At 38.3% G+C, this 12,919-nt stretch overlaps 2 protein-coding genes across 6 annotated transcripts in view; both read right to left on the bottom strand.

The window, feature by feature from the left end:
* The window catches only part of LOC105831697, a 68,768-nt gene extending 61,869 nt beyond the window's left edge, over positions 1-6,899 (bottom strand). For both annotated transcript variants that reach the window (XM_012672037.3, XM_012672038.3), the window contains exon 1: positions 6,822-6,899. In XM_012672037.3, the coding sequence (XP_012527491.1) occupies positions 6,822-6,866 (45 nt within the window). In that variant the 5' untranslated portion in view covers positions 6,867-6,899. The remainder of the gene's footprint in view (positions 1-6,821) is intronic.
* LOC105831699 lies at positions 4,136-12,872 on the bottom strand. Of its 4 annotated transcripts, XM_036287545.1 has the most exons (5): positions 12,770-12,872; positions 12,129-12,403; positions 11,316-11,391; positions 9,129-10,427; positions 4,136-7,963 (listed from the first exon to the last, which is right to left on the bottom strand). In XM_036287545.1, the coding sequence occupies exons 4-5, from the start codon at positions 9,877-9,879 to the stop codon at positions 7,536-7,538; spliced, it is 1,179 nt and encodes a 392-aa protein (XP_036143438.1). In that variant the 5' UTR covers positions 9,880-10,427; positions 11,316-11,391; positions 12,129-12,403; positions 12,770-12,872; the 3' UTR covers positions 4,136-7,535. The 4 variants fall into 4 exon arrangements, 2 of the variants coding, with proteins under 2 accessions (XP_036143438.1, XP_036143439.1); XR_004963426.1 differs by lacking the exons at positions 9,129-10,427; positions 12,770-12,872 and having other exon boundaries at positions 7,866-7,963; positions 12,129-12,763; XR_004963427.1 differs by lacking the exons at positions 9,129-10,427; positions 12,770-12,872 and having other exon boundaries at positions 7,946-8,022; positions 12,129-12,763.
* Between the last annotated feature and the right edge of the window lie 47 nt (positions 12,873-12,919).

Below are 12,919 nucleotides of genomic sequence, written 5' to 3'. Positions count from 1 at the left end.
TTTTCAGTTCAATTTCAGTTTTAACAGAATTTTACGTAAATTTTTAAATTGTTCATCAACGTTAATAAATAAACGTAAACAGTAAAGTATGATAAGCAACGTTCGGTCATGCCTTCACTGAAAAGATATAAATGTTAAAATTGATAAAAGAGCTGGTGATTAAAAGTTTTCCTGTACAGTGGAATTCAGAAACACCGTGTATATAAGATAAGTCAATCGACCGCTCCATGGTACGATGTCCCGAATCCATATTCCGTGCCAGGATGCACCTGCCTGCCCGACAAATCACCGAAGTTATTTCACAGCAAAGTGCAATTTGAGCTTTCATTAGAGAGAACCTGCGATGGACAGGAGGCGAGACTGCTGAAGAAGCAGCCGCGGTAAAGCTCGGAAAGAGAAATTGCTCGAATTCCTATCTATATCGCGCATAGAGAAAGTGTACGTCTTTTCCCACTTTCATACGGCACCGGATTTGCTTTGTCTGTTATTGTCATCGCAATGTTATTAATCTTCATCAGATATCGGATTCTGTTTCTTTAAGCCGGCAGGTGAGAAGAAAACACCGAACAGAAGGCACCAGGCACTGAAGATAATTGCCTCGGAAGAATTTTTACACATTCGCAATAACAGAAACGCTGTAAACCATGAAATTAAGAATTAGACCATTTAGACTACAAAATAAAGCTATTAATTACAATTCGACCTAATAAAGATATGGTTGTTTGAAAAGTGCGATCCCGAAATTTTTTGGTACTTTTCTAAAAATAAAAACTGTTTAAGTGACGAAGTAAGCGCTCAGAGTTTTCGAACTGAGCAATGGCAAATAGAAATACATTACTACCGAGGAGATAAGAGCCAGACAAAGGACTCCGCGCGAAATAGGAATTGCCGGTATCATCGGGGATAACTGATTTCGTATTTTAACAGCAAAATTAATGTTTCAATACGCGCGTTACCTCAACGCAACTTTCTCAAACGAGGTGATCGATAGATACAAGCACGCTCTCGTGTGTACACGACGCGTGTACGCGAAACGTATGAGTCACGCCGAGAGACGTAACCGCCACTCGCATACAGCACAGCCTGTAATCAAATAGGATCTCCGTACGATCCAACGAGCAGGACTTCAAAAGCCTGTGAAAGTGCAGTCCTACCCCCCGCGTTACTCGCGGAACTCGTTGCAATTCGAATCCGTCGGATGCACGACGCACTTAGAAATATCACTTTAACGTACACATCCGAGCAGATGTGTACTAGTTTTCTCAATGTGCGCGCGTATAAAGACTTGAAAACGAAATGTACTGAAACGAACATATTCCTCGATGACTATTCCCGTGACGTACGGTATGCCGTTCTTCGAAACATATTTACTGCACGGAGAGAATTTTCTCTTAAAATTTATCCTCAAAATCTGGTAATTGTGGAATGTGTGACCTCGAGGAATTTTACTATACTTTTTAGTAAAATTTATTAAAAGTATAGTAAAATTTACTATAACCAGCAGGAATCGCTTATTGTCGCCAGTAATTAAATCCAAAGAATAAACAACTATGTAGTCGACTGACTGGCTAAATTCCTTTATTAAATTAAACAATTACAAGTAATTTAGTCAGTCAGTCGACTGTATAGTTGTTTATTCTTAAAATTTACTATACTCTTAGTAAAATTTATTAAAAGTATAGTAAAATTCCTCGAAGTTACACATTATCCCACAATTACCAAATTTTTAAGGTAAATTTTAAGAAAAAATTATCTCCGTGTGGAAATAGAAACATGAACCTATAATGTGGTCAATGTGTATCTTGCAGGTTTCTACGACGTCTTTAAAAAGTTGCAAAATTCAAATCAAAGGTGAGATAAAAAGGTGAGCCGCCCGTGTATGCAAGTATTTGTTTGCATCATGTCTTTTATTTAAGATACGTATACCAATATCTCTAATGATAATAGAATCTAAATATTGTTATTACGTACTATTTATGTACGCAATGTACGTCAGCTGTGAAGTTAGAAGCTGTACTTGGGGGAAAATAACATTCCTGCAAAGTATGATTGCGTGTAATTCTTGAGCAGCGAAGCACCTCTCGTTCGAAAGTTTATTCGTCTGTATCATTTATGGGCCGGCCGATAAGGGTCAAGCTGATCAACCAGTCGAGACCGTTTCCGGCGGGTACTGAGTGTCGCTGACGCGTTGGTCGAATGTAAACCGACCGCAATGGCGATACCGTTACCGATTTTTAGCGCGGTTAGCACGCGAGCGGGCTTGCGGATTCGAGTCGTAACGTTGCGCCTATGCGTTCCTGTGAATTCGATATTTATGCCCTCGGCTACGAGACACCGACCGAGGTTTCGGCTTTTAAGTCTGGGCAATAAAAAAAAAAAAGAAAGTTTGCATAAAAGTAATATAATGTAGGTGCCGAGAATCAGAGCTTTACCAGAAACACTAAGCAAATGAAAAACGCGGATGTATCTTACGGAATATACCGGGCAAAATTTTTAATTAATTCCTAAATGAATCGGTTTTTTGCTCGAAATTTCACGAATAAAAAAAAAAAGGATTTCTTCAACCTCTCGTTTTTTTACAATTTTTTTCGTCTTTTCAACGAGATAATGAAATTCGGAAAAAGAAAACAGTACTTTCTGCTGAGAAAATACTAATCTTTTTAATTAACAAAAATGAAAGGTAATCAGCAAATACCCTAATTGAGCGGAAAACGTCATTCCAATGGGAGACACCGCGACGATAGCGCCACGCTGCAAGGTGTCCATGAAATCCGCGTCCGACGCTTCCTCGATGTTCATGGAATTTGAGATGGTGTCGGTTATCTCGCTTCCGAACGATGTGGAAGTCGTCGACGTCATTGTCATGCTTTGCAGATTCTCGCCTGCATCGTTAGGGAAAACGGGACAGAAGTGAGACATTGTTGCAGCTGACTGCGGATTTCCCACCGCGCGCTAATTTAACTCTAAGTTAAAGGCAACTTGATTTCCTAAGTTTTATCGATCCTCGCGCGTGGTGCTAATAGAATAATGTAACCTTCAATAATATTGTCGAACTGTTCACAATCGAAATGTACTTACTTTCGATTGTGAATTAAAAGTGACTCTTTTATCATTCTCTTTAAAGAGAAAACATTTATCGCGTCTCTTGCAACTTCTGAATATTGCTCTGGGAAAAATAGCTTTCCCAAAATACCCACTATAAGGTACATGATTAAGTAATCAAATTATTTGCATTGTTCGTAACCCTACTGTAAGAAAAATTGTGACCGGTTTTTTGTAGATAAATAACTTAATATTTTGGTTAGTGCTTCATTTAAGTAAATATTATCTGTGACTACGACGAAACCAATTGGAAGATATGATTAATATAATTCAATTAAAAATCTTTGTAATAGATAAGATAGCTAATTACAATTTTTAGTTAATGCAGGGTTAATTTAAAAAAATAAACATAAAATTAGAGTTAGGAGCAATCCAAATAATTTGATTACTTAATCATGGGTTATAATCGTATTTTGGAAAAACTATTTTTCCCATAGCGACAGACAGATTTATTAAATAATTTATGAAACGTCGTACATAAAAAAAAAGATTTTTTAATCAAGCCGATTTAAACAGAAAACTGAAACTGTCTCTTATTTTTGTAATAAATCGAAAGGTCCTCAATATATTTAGACAAAAAATCTACGGCTAGTTCGGAATTCTCGTTTTTGAAAATATCACGGGCGCAAATATTTTACACGCATCGTTCCATATCTATCTCGTAAAATAAACCGGCAGCGCGGTGCTGAACCCCGAGTAAGGTCTTACTCGGCTCCGTTCTCTCGGCATCGCGATCGAAGGTACTCGCGGTGATGACGATAGCGTTCGTAGCGGAGGTCGAGGGTTCATCGGGGTCGACTTCGGAGAAATAACTGGCGAGGTCTTGGTAAGATTCGCGCGTCCTTGCAGCATCCAGCACAGAATGATGATGCTCGGAACGATAATCCGAGGTATCGCTCTTTTCCGTGCTCTGCTGCTCGTTCAGCGTGGACGCTGACGGACAAAGAAAAAACGCGTAAAAAGGACTACTCGAACAATCTTTAGAAAAAAATTAAGAGAAGTATATTTATATTTTCATTTTGATTCTTTTTTATCAATGATCAGCGAACGTAAATTCTTACCACTGCCAAGACTCGCGAGCTTGTCGGTATTCTCGGAGACAGGACGGACGAACTTCACAGTGATTCACGTTCTCCACTTCAGAATCGGTCTCCCTCTCACTCCTCGATTTCATAAAACGCTTCAAAGGATTATGAAAGGTGGGCAGCTTCGATCTAATCTGTGCATTGTGTTCATTAGACGATGCTTCCTCCCGAACGTAAAGCACGCCCCTCCCTCATGTCGCAAAAGCCGATTAGGATGTTTAAATAACATTTCATTAGGTTTATAATTGTCTGGTCACTCGACACATTTATTTGCATCTTCTTACTGGGCACTTATATAGTTAAAGCTTCCGCAATTAACGCGATTGTAAAGTAACAATTTTATCCTGTAATTACTAGAATTCGTTACCCAATAACAGAGTGATCATAATACCTACATGGTCCATCTTCTCCTCTAGTAAACAGGAAGTAAATTTTTAAAACACCCACGTGACAATTTTTATTTAATGAGCAATTTGATTTCTTTCTCATTAAATCGAACGAGTCGTAAGATCCGCGACGGATAAACACGGAAGACTTCGCATTAATTATGTAATGGAATACTACAAAAGTTCATAACGCAAAACACGTACACAATATTCCATCACATTCTACCTTCTCTCAACCGCAAATCCTTCAAAACTCAGACTCTCATCTATAAAACTTTCAGAGAGTTAGCTCTATTTAGAAAATCGGCGTTATTAATTGAACACTGGAAAAGGACCTAAAATTAAGGTTGTGTAATTAACATCAATTAATAAATCTGACCATTTCATTCGACAATCGAAACGTTGTGTAATTAACATCAATTAATAAATCTGGCCAGTTCAGTCGACAAATATTATTCTTTTCGTTTTTTTATTTACAACATTTCAAAGTAAGGCTCTAGATACCCAATAGCGCAAGTCAAATATTATACGTCAGATTAAGAAGAACATTAAGAAAGAAAGAAATAGACAAATAACAGCTAACCCTTTGAACTGACATTGCAATATAAGTCGTTTCAAACATAACAACGAAACCAAAACTGTTCGGTGAGCGTTGTTTCAGAGCCCAACGAAGTATCCTCTAACATCTAGATCACTATTTTTCAACTTCTTCCTTCTATCAAGAGATCCCAAGTATCGTATCCTCACCTTCTGCTTCATCGCGGAGAGCAGAGATTTCTTATCGGAATGTCTACATGAGTCGAAATGATTAACGGGTGTATCATCTTCCACGGAACCTCGCGGTTTCGGAGTATCTGAACTCTTCGAGGCTTCCCTGTCAGATGTATTACTCATATCTGAATCATATCATCATGTCGTTGATAAAAGAGACCGATGTACAAATCAACGGTACAATCCTACTTATCAATTTGAACGTCGTTACGTTTCAATATCGACCATTTGCGTCCGGTCGGTTTTTGTTCTATATCATCAATTATATCGCGTAATTCAGATACATTGTAAGCGCATATGCGTTCAACATGAAACAGCTACAATGACGAGATTTTAAACTATAGAAAATAACAGATGTTTCCTCGGAGTGTGCAATTCACAATTTGTTTTGTCAGCAAATTAAGCTTGGATAATATTTCATGCGTAATATTTTCAACGAGATAATTTCAAATGACAGATTTAATATCGCAAAATAAAATATTTATAAAAATATATATCTCAATTTCAATATAAAATTGTAACGTAGGCAAATTGGAAAACAGCTTTTCCTAGCAGTTGACCTCGTTTATATGAAAAAATACGTCAAAATAGCTCTTTTGCAATTTTAATTGCAAATTTTTCAAAATTGTAAGCGATAGAGCAATTTAGAAACTGGAACCATATTCAGCATCCAAAAGACTGCACGGAGAAAATTTTATAGTAAAACTGCTACGTAGAATAGTAGCTGCGACAATAAAAGAAATTTTAGAGAATTATACCATAAGTGGTGTAAATACTATGATAATGTTATGAAAAACATAGTAAAAATTTCCATAATTCCTTCCTTGATTCGCGCTTACCATTTACCACAGTAATTTTTATTATAAAATTTTCTCCTTGCACAAAAAAAATAATTTTTTTGTCAAACACATATTATTTGTATAACAATTAAATTAAACTTGATCAACATGACGTTAAATTTTTCAATGTGATAATTTCAAATAAAAGAATTTTGCAAAACAAAACACTTATGGGAATACATTTTAATTTCTGAACCTGAAATTTGCAATGTAAACAAACAGGAAAACGTCCAACTGATATTCTCACAATAATAACAATAAATACTCCAAAGATCATATTTTCATCACCACCGCGTGATCGCGCATCTATAATTAAACATCATAGAATTCGTGGCGTTTTTATATAGATTTCTCACTTTGTTTTCCTCTTTGCAAAGCACGAACCGAAATATTACAGTTTTTCCCTAACACGTGTTACACGTTACGCTCAATATTAAAAAAAAAAAATGCTTGTCAACACAACCTCCTCGCTTTCGAATCTCGAGCAGAGAGGTCGTGAAAATATTAAAAATCTTCGAGACGTCGAGGGACTAAAAGCCAAGATAAAGAACCGTCGCGATGCGACGACGCGATGCGAAGACATTCGACGCACCCTCGACGGAAGACATGAAGGCGAATAATAATTACGACATCCTTACCTGATAGACGTAAGGTGTGCAGGGTACGTAGAATTCTCTGCTCATAATCGACGGGTCGCCTGCGGGCGGCGGTGAAGTCCAGCTGACGGAACGTCCTTCGGCAAGTGTCAAAACGTCGGTGGCGCCATCTTGGTCTCGCCCGGATCGGAGCGAGTCGTCGTCGAGCTGTCACGAGCAGGCGGCAGGATCACCGAATCCTAATCGCGGCCGCGCGGACGGCCATCCCTCGCCCACCTTTTCGGGGTTCATGCACGTCACGCGGTGACGGCAGATGCGTCCTCGTCCTCGTCGTACTCGGCGTGTCACCCGTCACGTCGCCGTCGCGTCGCGTCGCGTTACGTCACGTCACGTCACGTCACGTCACGTCACGACGTTCGGGTCGTCGTTCACCGGACGCGCGACAATAACAACGGCGACAACAGCCGGGGTCGTCACCTCTGTCACCTCGCGACAGCTCACCGAGGCACACTCCTCGTGGTACACACTGCATAAATGCCACCCTAACAACGTCGCCGGGTTCGTCGTCCCGACTCGATCATGGCGCGCACTCCGCACGGCTTTCGCGACTGTCCCCGCGGGGAAGAGAAGAAGAGAGCCCAAGGAACTCGGCCGCGAACAACGGGCTCTGCGTCTCCCTGATGGCGACCCACGCCCTTCGTTCTTTTGTGAAAACACGGCAGGGCGGCGAACACACACCACACGCCTCGGTCACTCTTACGCCATTTTCGTTGCGCGCACGACGCTCTCTCTCTCTCTCTCTCTCTCTCTCTCTCTCTCTCTCTCTTTCTCTCTCTTACTCCTTCGCGCGTGCTCCTCGTACATACGACGTACCACCGCACGCATTCGCCGACAAGTGCCGACTGGCTGGCTACCCGCCGCGGATCGGCGAATCGTGAGAGCCGACCGGACCCGATGGCTGCCGAAGCGCGACAGCTGGCGCGCGGCGGCGCCACTGACTTCACATCTCTCTCTCTTTCCGCTCCGCTGGTAAACCAACATTCTCGCGCGTAAACACAAAAGCGAGGAAAACGATGTCTTTTTTTCCACTGATTTCATGATAAACAAATAATCGTTCACATTTAATCGATACTGTTCATTTTCACGGTAAATAAATAAATGTTTAACTCCTCCTGAAAGCGAACCTATTCGCCACGTTTTATATAATAAATTAATCTTTGCTGTTCTGTTCAAATTTCCTGTACTAACATTTAAGGCCAATATAATTTTTAAAAAGCTGTAAAAAATATAAAGAATTTTTCAGAAATAACAGAATTAAATTGATCTGAACAGACCAAAGTTAAATAAACTCAATTTTGTACTTCCAAATAAGACAGTTTAACTTAACCGTTAACTTTTTTCTTTCTCTTCCATTTGATAATTATTTATTCAACATCATTGAAGATTGAGTCCAAATATATGACAACGACTTTTCACAAATCAGACTTTTTTAAACAAATAATGACCAAATCAGTTTTTTACAAGCACGAACAAAAACTGCAATTTGAAAATCCCATCTTTTTGCAATTTTATATAATTGACTATCTTATATATCGTAATTTTGTATTTTTGTTAACTGACTGGACTAATATTGAAAATGGTCTAATGACAGACCAAAACATATATTAAAATTTGTCGATTATAAAATATAATTTTACACGGAGAAACTGTGATGCTCTTTTATCTCTTTTTTCTACAAATTGATTATTAATCATTAGAGCCTTTCGAATCTTATTAGTTTAAATAAATTCGTTTTAATTTAAAAAACATTCACGAACCGCTCTCAAGGTCTTTTCTCTATCGCGTTAACGTTATGAAAATATCAAAAAAGATAATAATCTGGTAACGCAAGATCCGGCAAGCGAAAAACGAACGAATCAAGGTTTCAAAATCGGACTTTTTTTCAATTTCTACAATATGTAACCTTGCAATTCTACGATATGTAAAACGATCTGATCAACTATCGGTGTAATTTCTGTTTGAGTCAGTAATGTGAGTCCTCTTTTTTAAAAGTTCACTGAAAAGGTCTTGTTGCAACTCCGATAGATTCAACCATTACGTTTTTTGAAAAAAAAAACTGTATCCAAAATCTTGTATAGCAATTATTGAATTATGATAAAGTCTATCCAACGTTCTAGTTTTAAAATCTATCAGTGTTTAATGTAAAAATTACTAATGTTTGCAACGAAATTGCTTTAGAAAAGCGACATCAATATTGAAGTATACGATATGCAACTTTGTCGGGTTGGAAAATTGAAATTTAATCGAATCACATGCGACAAATAAATGTTTGCGCGTGGCTTTACATACAGGCGAAGATCCAATTGGAGCCCGGAATGTTTGCGGCGTTGGTTTTCGCGTGTTGGGTTCCCGAGCGGATCTTCGCGCGGATTTTCGCGCAGTAGGTAGGCGTGCCGCAGGTGGTGCACATCGTGTCGACACGCGGGCACGGCGGTCGATCGGACGAGGGATGCTTCCGCCTTCTCTCGGATCTGATGACGATGTTGCGCGGCACCAGGATCTCGTCCCAGGGGATCTCGACGTCGTCGGGCGCGCAGATCTGCTCCTCTGTCGGCGGACGTATCTCCGGACGTTTCTCCAGGAGCAGGTCGGCCCAAGGTATCTCCAACGAGGAGTCGCAGACTCCCGGGTCCAACGTGACGCACGGGATTTCCGTGATGAGCAGATCTTGCCACGGCAGTGTCATAGCACCGATGGACTCCCGCCTCTCGCCGCTGATAGTCTTCGTTTCAATCTCGTCTGTTTCCCCCTCGACCGCCGGCAGGGTCATGTCCGGACGAATCCTCATCGCCATCGACAGAGCGATGTCCCTCCAGGGTAGCTCGATCTTAGAGTCGCACAGCACGGACTCGTCCGAGAACTCGCGGCGAAGCGTCTGCATGTAGGGCTCGTGCCAGATCTCCTCCTCTGGATTGTACACGAAGACCTGCCTCTTCCTCTTGCAACGGTCCTTCGCCCTTTCCTTCTGATGGGTGTATACTTTGTGTCGGCACGTGCACAACTGTTGGAGTTGTCTGCTGCGCCCTGCCGTGCCCGGCATAGTCGCGACGAGACCTCGACGTGTGTCAACGTCGGCTTTGTTGTACACTCGTTTTATTACTCTTTATACTTTTCCAACCCCATATCGCGAGAGTGAAGGGAACGATCGACGTGAACGTGGACGCGAACAGCTTCGATAAATTGATCGTTATTATCACCCCAATTTTATTAGCACACCCACCGCGAGCTATCATTCGGCGTCATTACACTATGATGACCATCTAGTTTTTTTGTAATCCAACTTGTGTACACGCATGGAAATTATATTACACGCATAAAATTATCCCATCTATTGATTTTGTTTCACCCTTATTTATATTTATATCATTATTTAAATTCTATATTTTACTTGCACGGTTGTTTTATCTTTTCTATTAATTTTTCATTACTCACAGGATATATTTTATCCCAGCATGGGCGTATCCAGAATTTTTTTCGGGGAGAGGGGAGGGAAACGTTATCAATTCTGTTAAGATATACAATAGCAATTTCTTATGTTAATGCATTGCTTTTTTAAATGTTTTACAGCTTAGAATATCCTTCACGTTCCTGGTTTTCAATGAGCAAAATATTAGATTTTGCATAATTTTTAAAATCATAACTTTTATTTTTTTCCCAAGAAAAAAAAGATTTTACGTAATACAAAAAACTTTACTCATAGTTAAAACTAAAATCGTATTCTATAATTAAACATAAAAAATATATTTATAGAATAATAAATTTTAGGTATGCTCACGTATTCTAAAATTCTGTAAATTCTTATAAAATTTGCTATATTTACCGACTAAAACTATTTTATTATTATATTTAACGCAAGTTATATTGCAATTTCAAAAATTATGCATTTATCTTTATTTAAAAAATCTATGGAATATTATCAATCTTTATTTAATTGTAAATCATTTTAAATCATTTTAAAAAAACGATTAAATATTGAAACATAATGTTGAAGTCAGAAACACTTCACACGAAAAAAAGTACCAAAAAAGTACAAATAATGTAAAATATTAAATTGTGCAAATTAATTCTCGGCTTAAAAATTATAACATCTTTATCACTTCTTTAAACAAAATAGCCTTCCTTTTTCCGAGAAGGAATCTGTAACTTGCTCCAGATATGGCAAAAATGTATGAATACTGCTGGAGAGTACTTTCCTGGTTAAACTGTGTATTAACTTTTTATAAATAAATGTTTAATTTAATAAAAACAATCGAGAATTAATTTGCACACCTAATAGATAACATCAAATATTAAATATTAAATATTTTTTAAATTAAATTAAGAGTCATTCTTGTATCTTTATATCTTTTTCTCCTTCTTTCTCGACATAAAATTAACCCGCTTTAAATTAAAAAATTTAATCACATTGTACGTAGATAAAATCTAAATGCGTGTATGAATACGTCATCTGTTTTGGATCATGATAATATTACATACCTAGGGCCGGTTGTTCCAACTTCTTGGTAAATTTATCAAGTATAAGCATGTGTGTTTTTATCTTCATTTCTTTTTTCTAAATAAATACAAACAGATAAAGTGAAACTTTGAGCACTGGAATCCTGGATACGTTCATGTTGCATCATATTATACACACAAAAATATATTCTTATACTAAGAAAAGCAATTTTTAATTTTTTTTTAAGTAATAATTATCCTTGCAAAGATCTTCTTGATAAATAATCTTAATATATACTCATCATTTACTTGAAACAAATAAGTTTTACTTAAAATAAATTATTATTCACTTAAATTAAAAGAGATTTACTTAAAATAAATCAATAAATTACTTAAAATTTCGTGTACATACACACATAAAAATATGTATTTCAATAAAATAAGTATCACTTATTTCAAATAATTCTTAAGTTTATATATCCGCAAATTGTTTCTGTAATTGTTCGTTATAAGTAACATTTATTTAAAATATTCTAAATCCTAGTAATTATATATTTTTTTATGTATATACTTCAATATTAAATAAAAATAAAAATTTAATTTATTTGTTACTGTGATTTTTTTCAATTTCATAATATTCTTCCAAAAAGTATAAATTCTTTTTTCAAGTATACGATAATGGATTTATCTAAAATTTGTGATAAATAAATAATTTTTTAGATTATTATAGACTATTAAGTAGAAAATATTCTTTATTGAAGATAACCGTTACTTATTAGAAGGAAAAAATCGCTTTTCTTAACAGTAAAAATATTTTTCTGTGTGTAAATCTATTGAGAATGCGCGCGTCATTACCTTGGAGCAACCTAGAAAGTGCGAGATATAATCACAGATATGTCTCGCAAGGAAAACGCCTGAACGTTTCCTCCTCTTCTCTAGAAAAGTCTTTTTTCCAGGCTTCCAGGAAACCGGTCGGAATCGTGACTAGGAGCCGGAGTTGTGACGCACGTGTGCTGCGTCGTATGATTATGATTGCGCATATACGTGAGCGTCTCGTATGCGAATCGGATATCGCGAAATATCTCCTGCTCCTCGCTCGAAGAGACATATCAAGTCAAGAGCCTCCCTCCCTGCAAAACCTTCTACGTGAAACACCGATCTCGCTCACATTTCCCGTCAAAAAGCATCATGACAATGTCCACGAGGCATACGCTCGCGCGAGCATGAGTAATATCTGATTTGAAGCGTTCAAAGCTACAATGACAAGCAATATGAGTCGGCAAGGTCATTCCTCTGTTGAGTTCCGGAGTAATCGAGGGACGTCCTTAAAGAGACGGAAACAAAAGCGCCGCCCAAAGGACTTGAGAAAACAATCTCGACGGGGAAGGGAGAAACAGGATTGTCCTCTCATCCCCGAAACTCCTCTCGCGCATATCACGTGCGCGTTATCCCCGGGGACTCGATTTCATAAAGACTCGACTTCACTTCCGACTTACCGTGTATACACGAGATATGTCGCACACACACCGTGCGCCGTCGCGTCATCTGTCGGCGGTGGCGCGTGTGCGCTCGGGAAAAGTGCATGCCCGCTGAATTGCCGATAAAAGGAAATCCGGCGGTCCGGACACGGATCTCGGAAAAAGCGT

The sequence above is a fragment of the Monomorium pharaonis genome, chromosome 5 (genome assembly GCF_013373865.1).
Source record: "Monomorium pharaonis isolate MP-MQ-018 chromosome 5, ASM1337386v2, whole genome shotgun sequence".
In the NCBI taxonomy this organism is placed as follows: Eukaryota; Metazoa; Arthropoda; class Insecta; order Hymenoptera; family Formicidae; genus Monomorium; species Monomorium pharaonis.
Note: the sequence above shows the minus strand (reverse complement) of the source record. Positions and strands in the feature narration are given on the sequence as shown.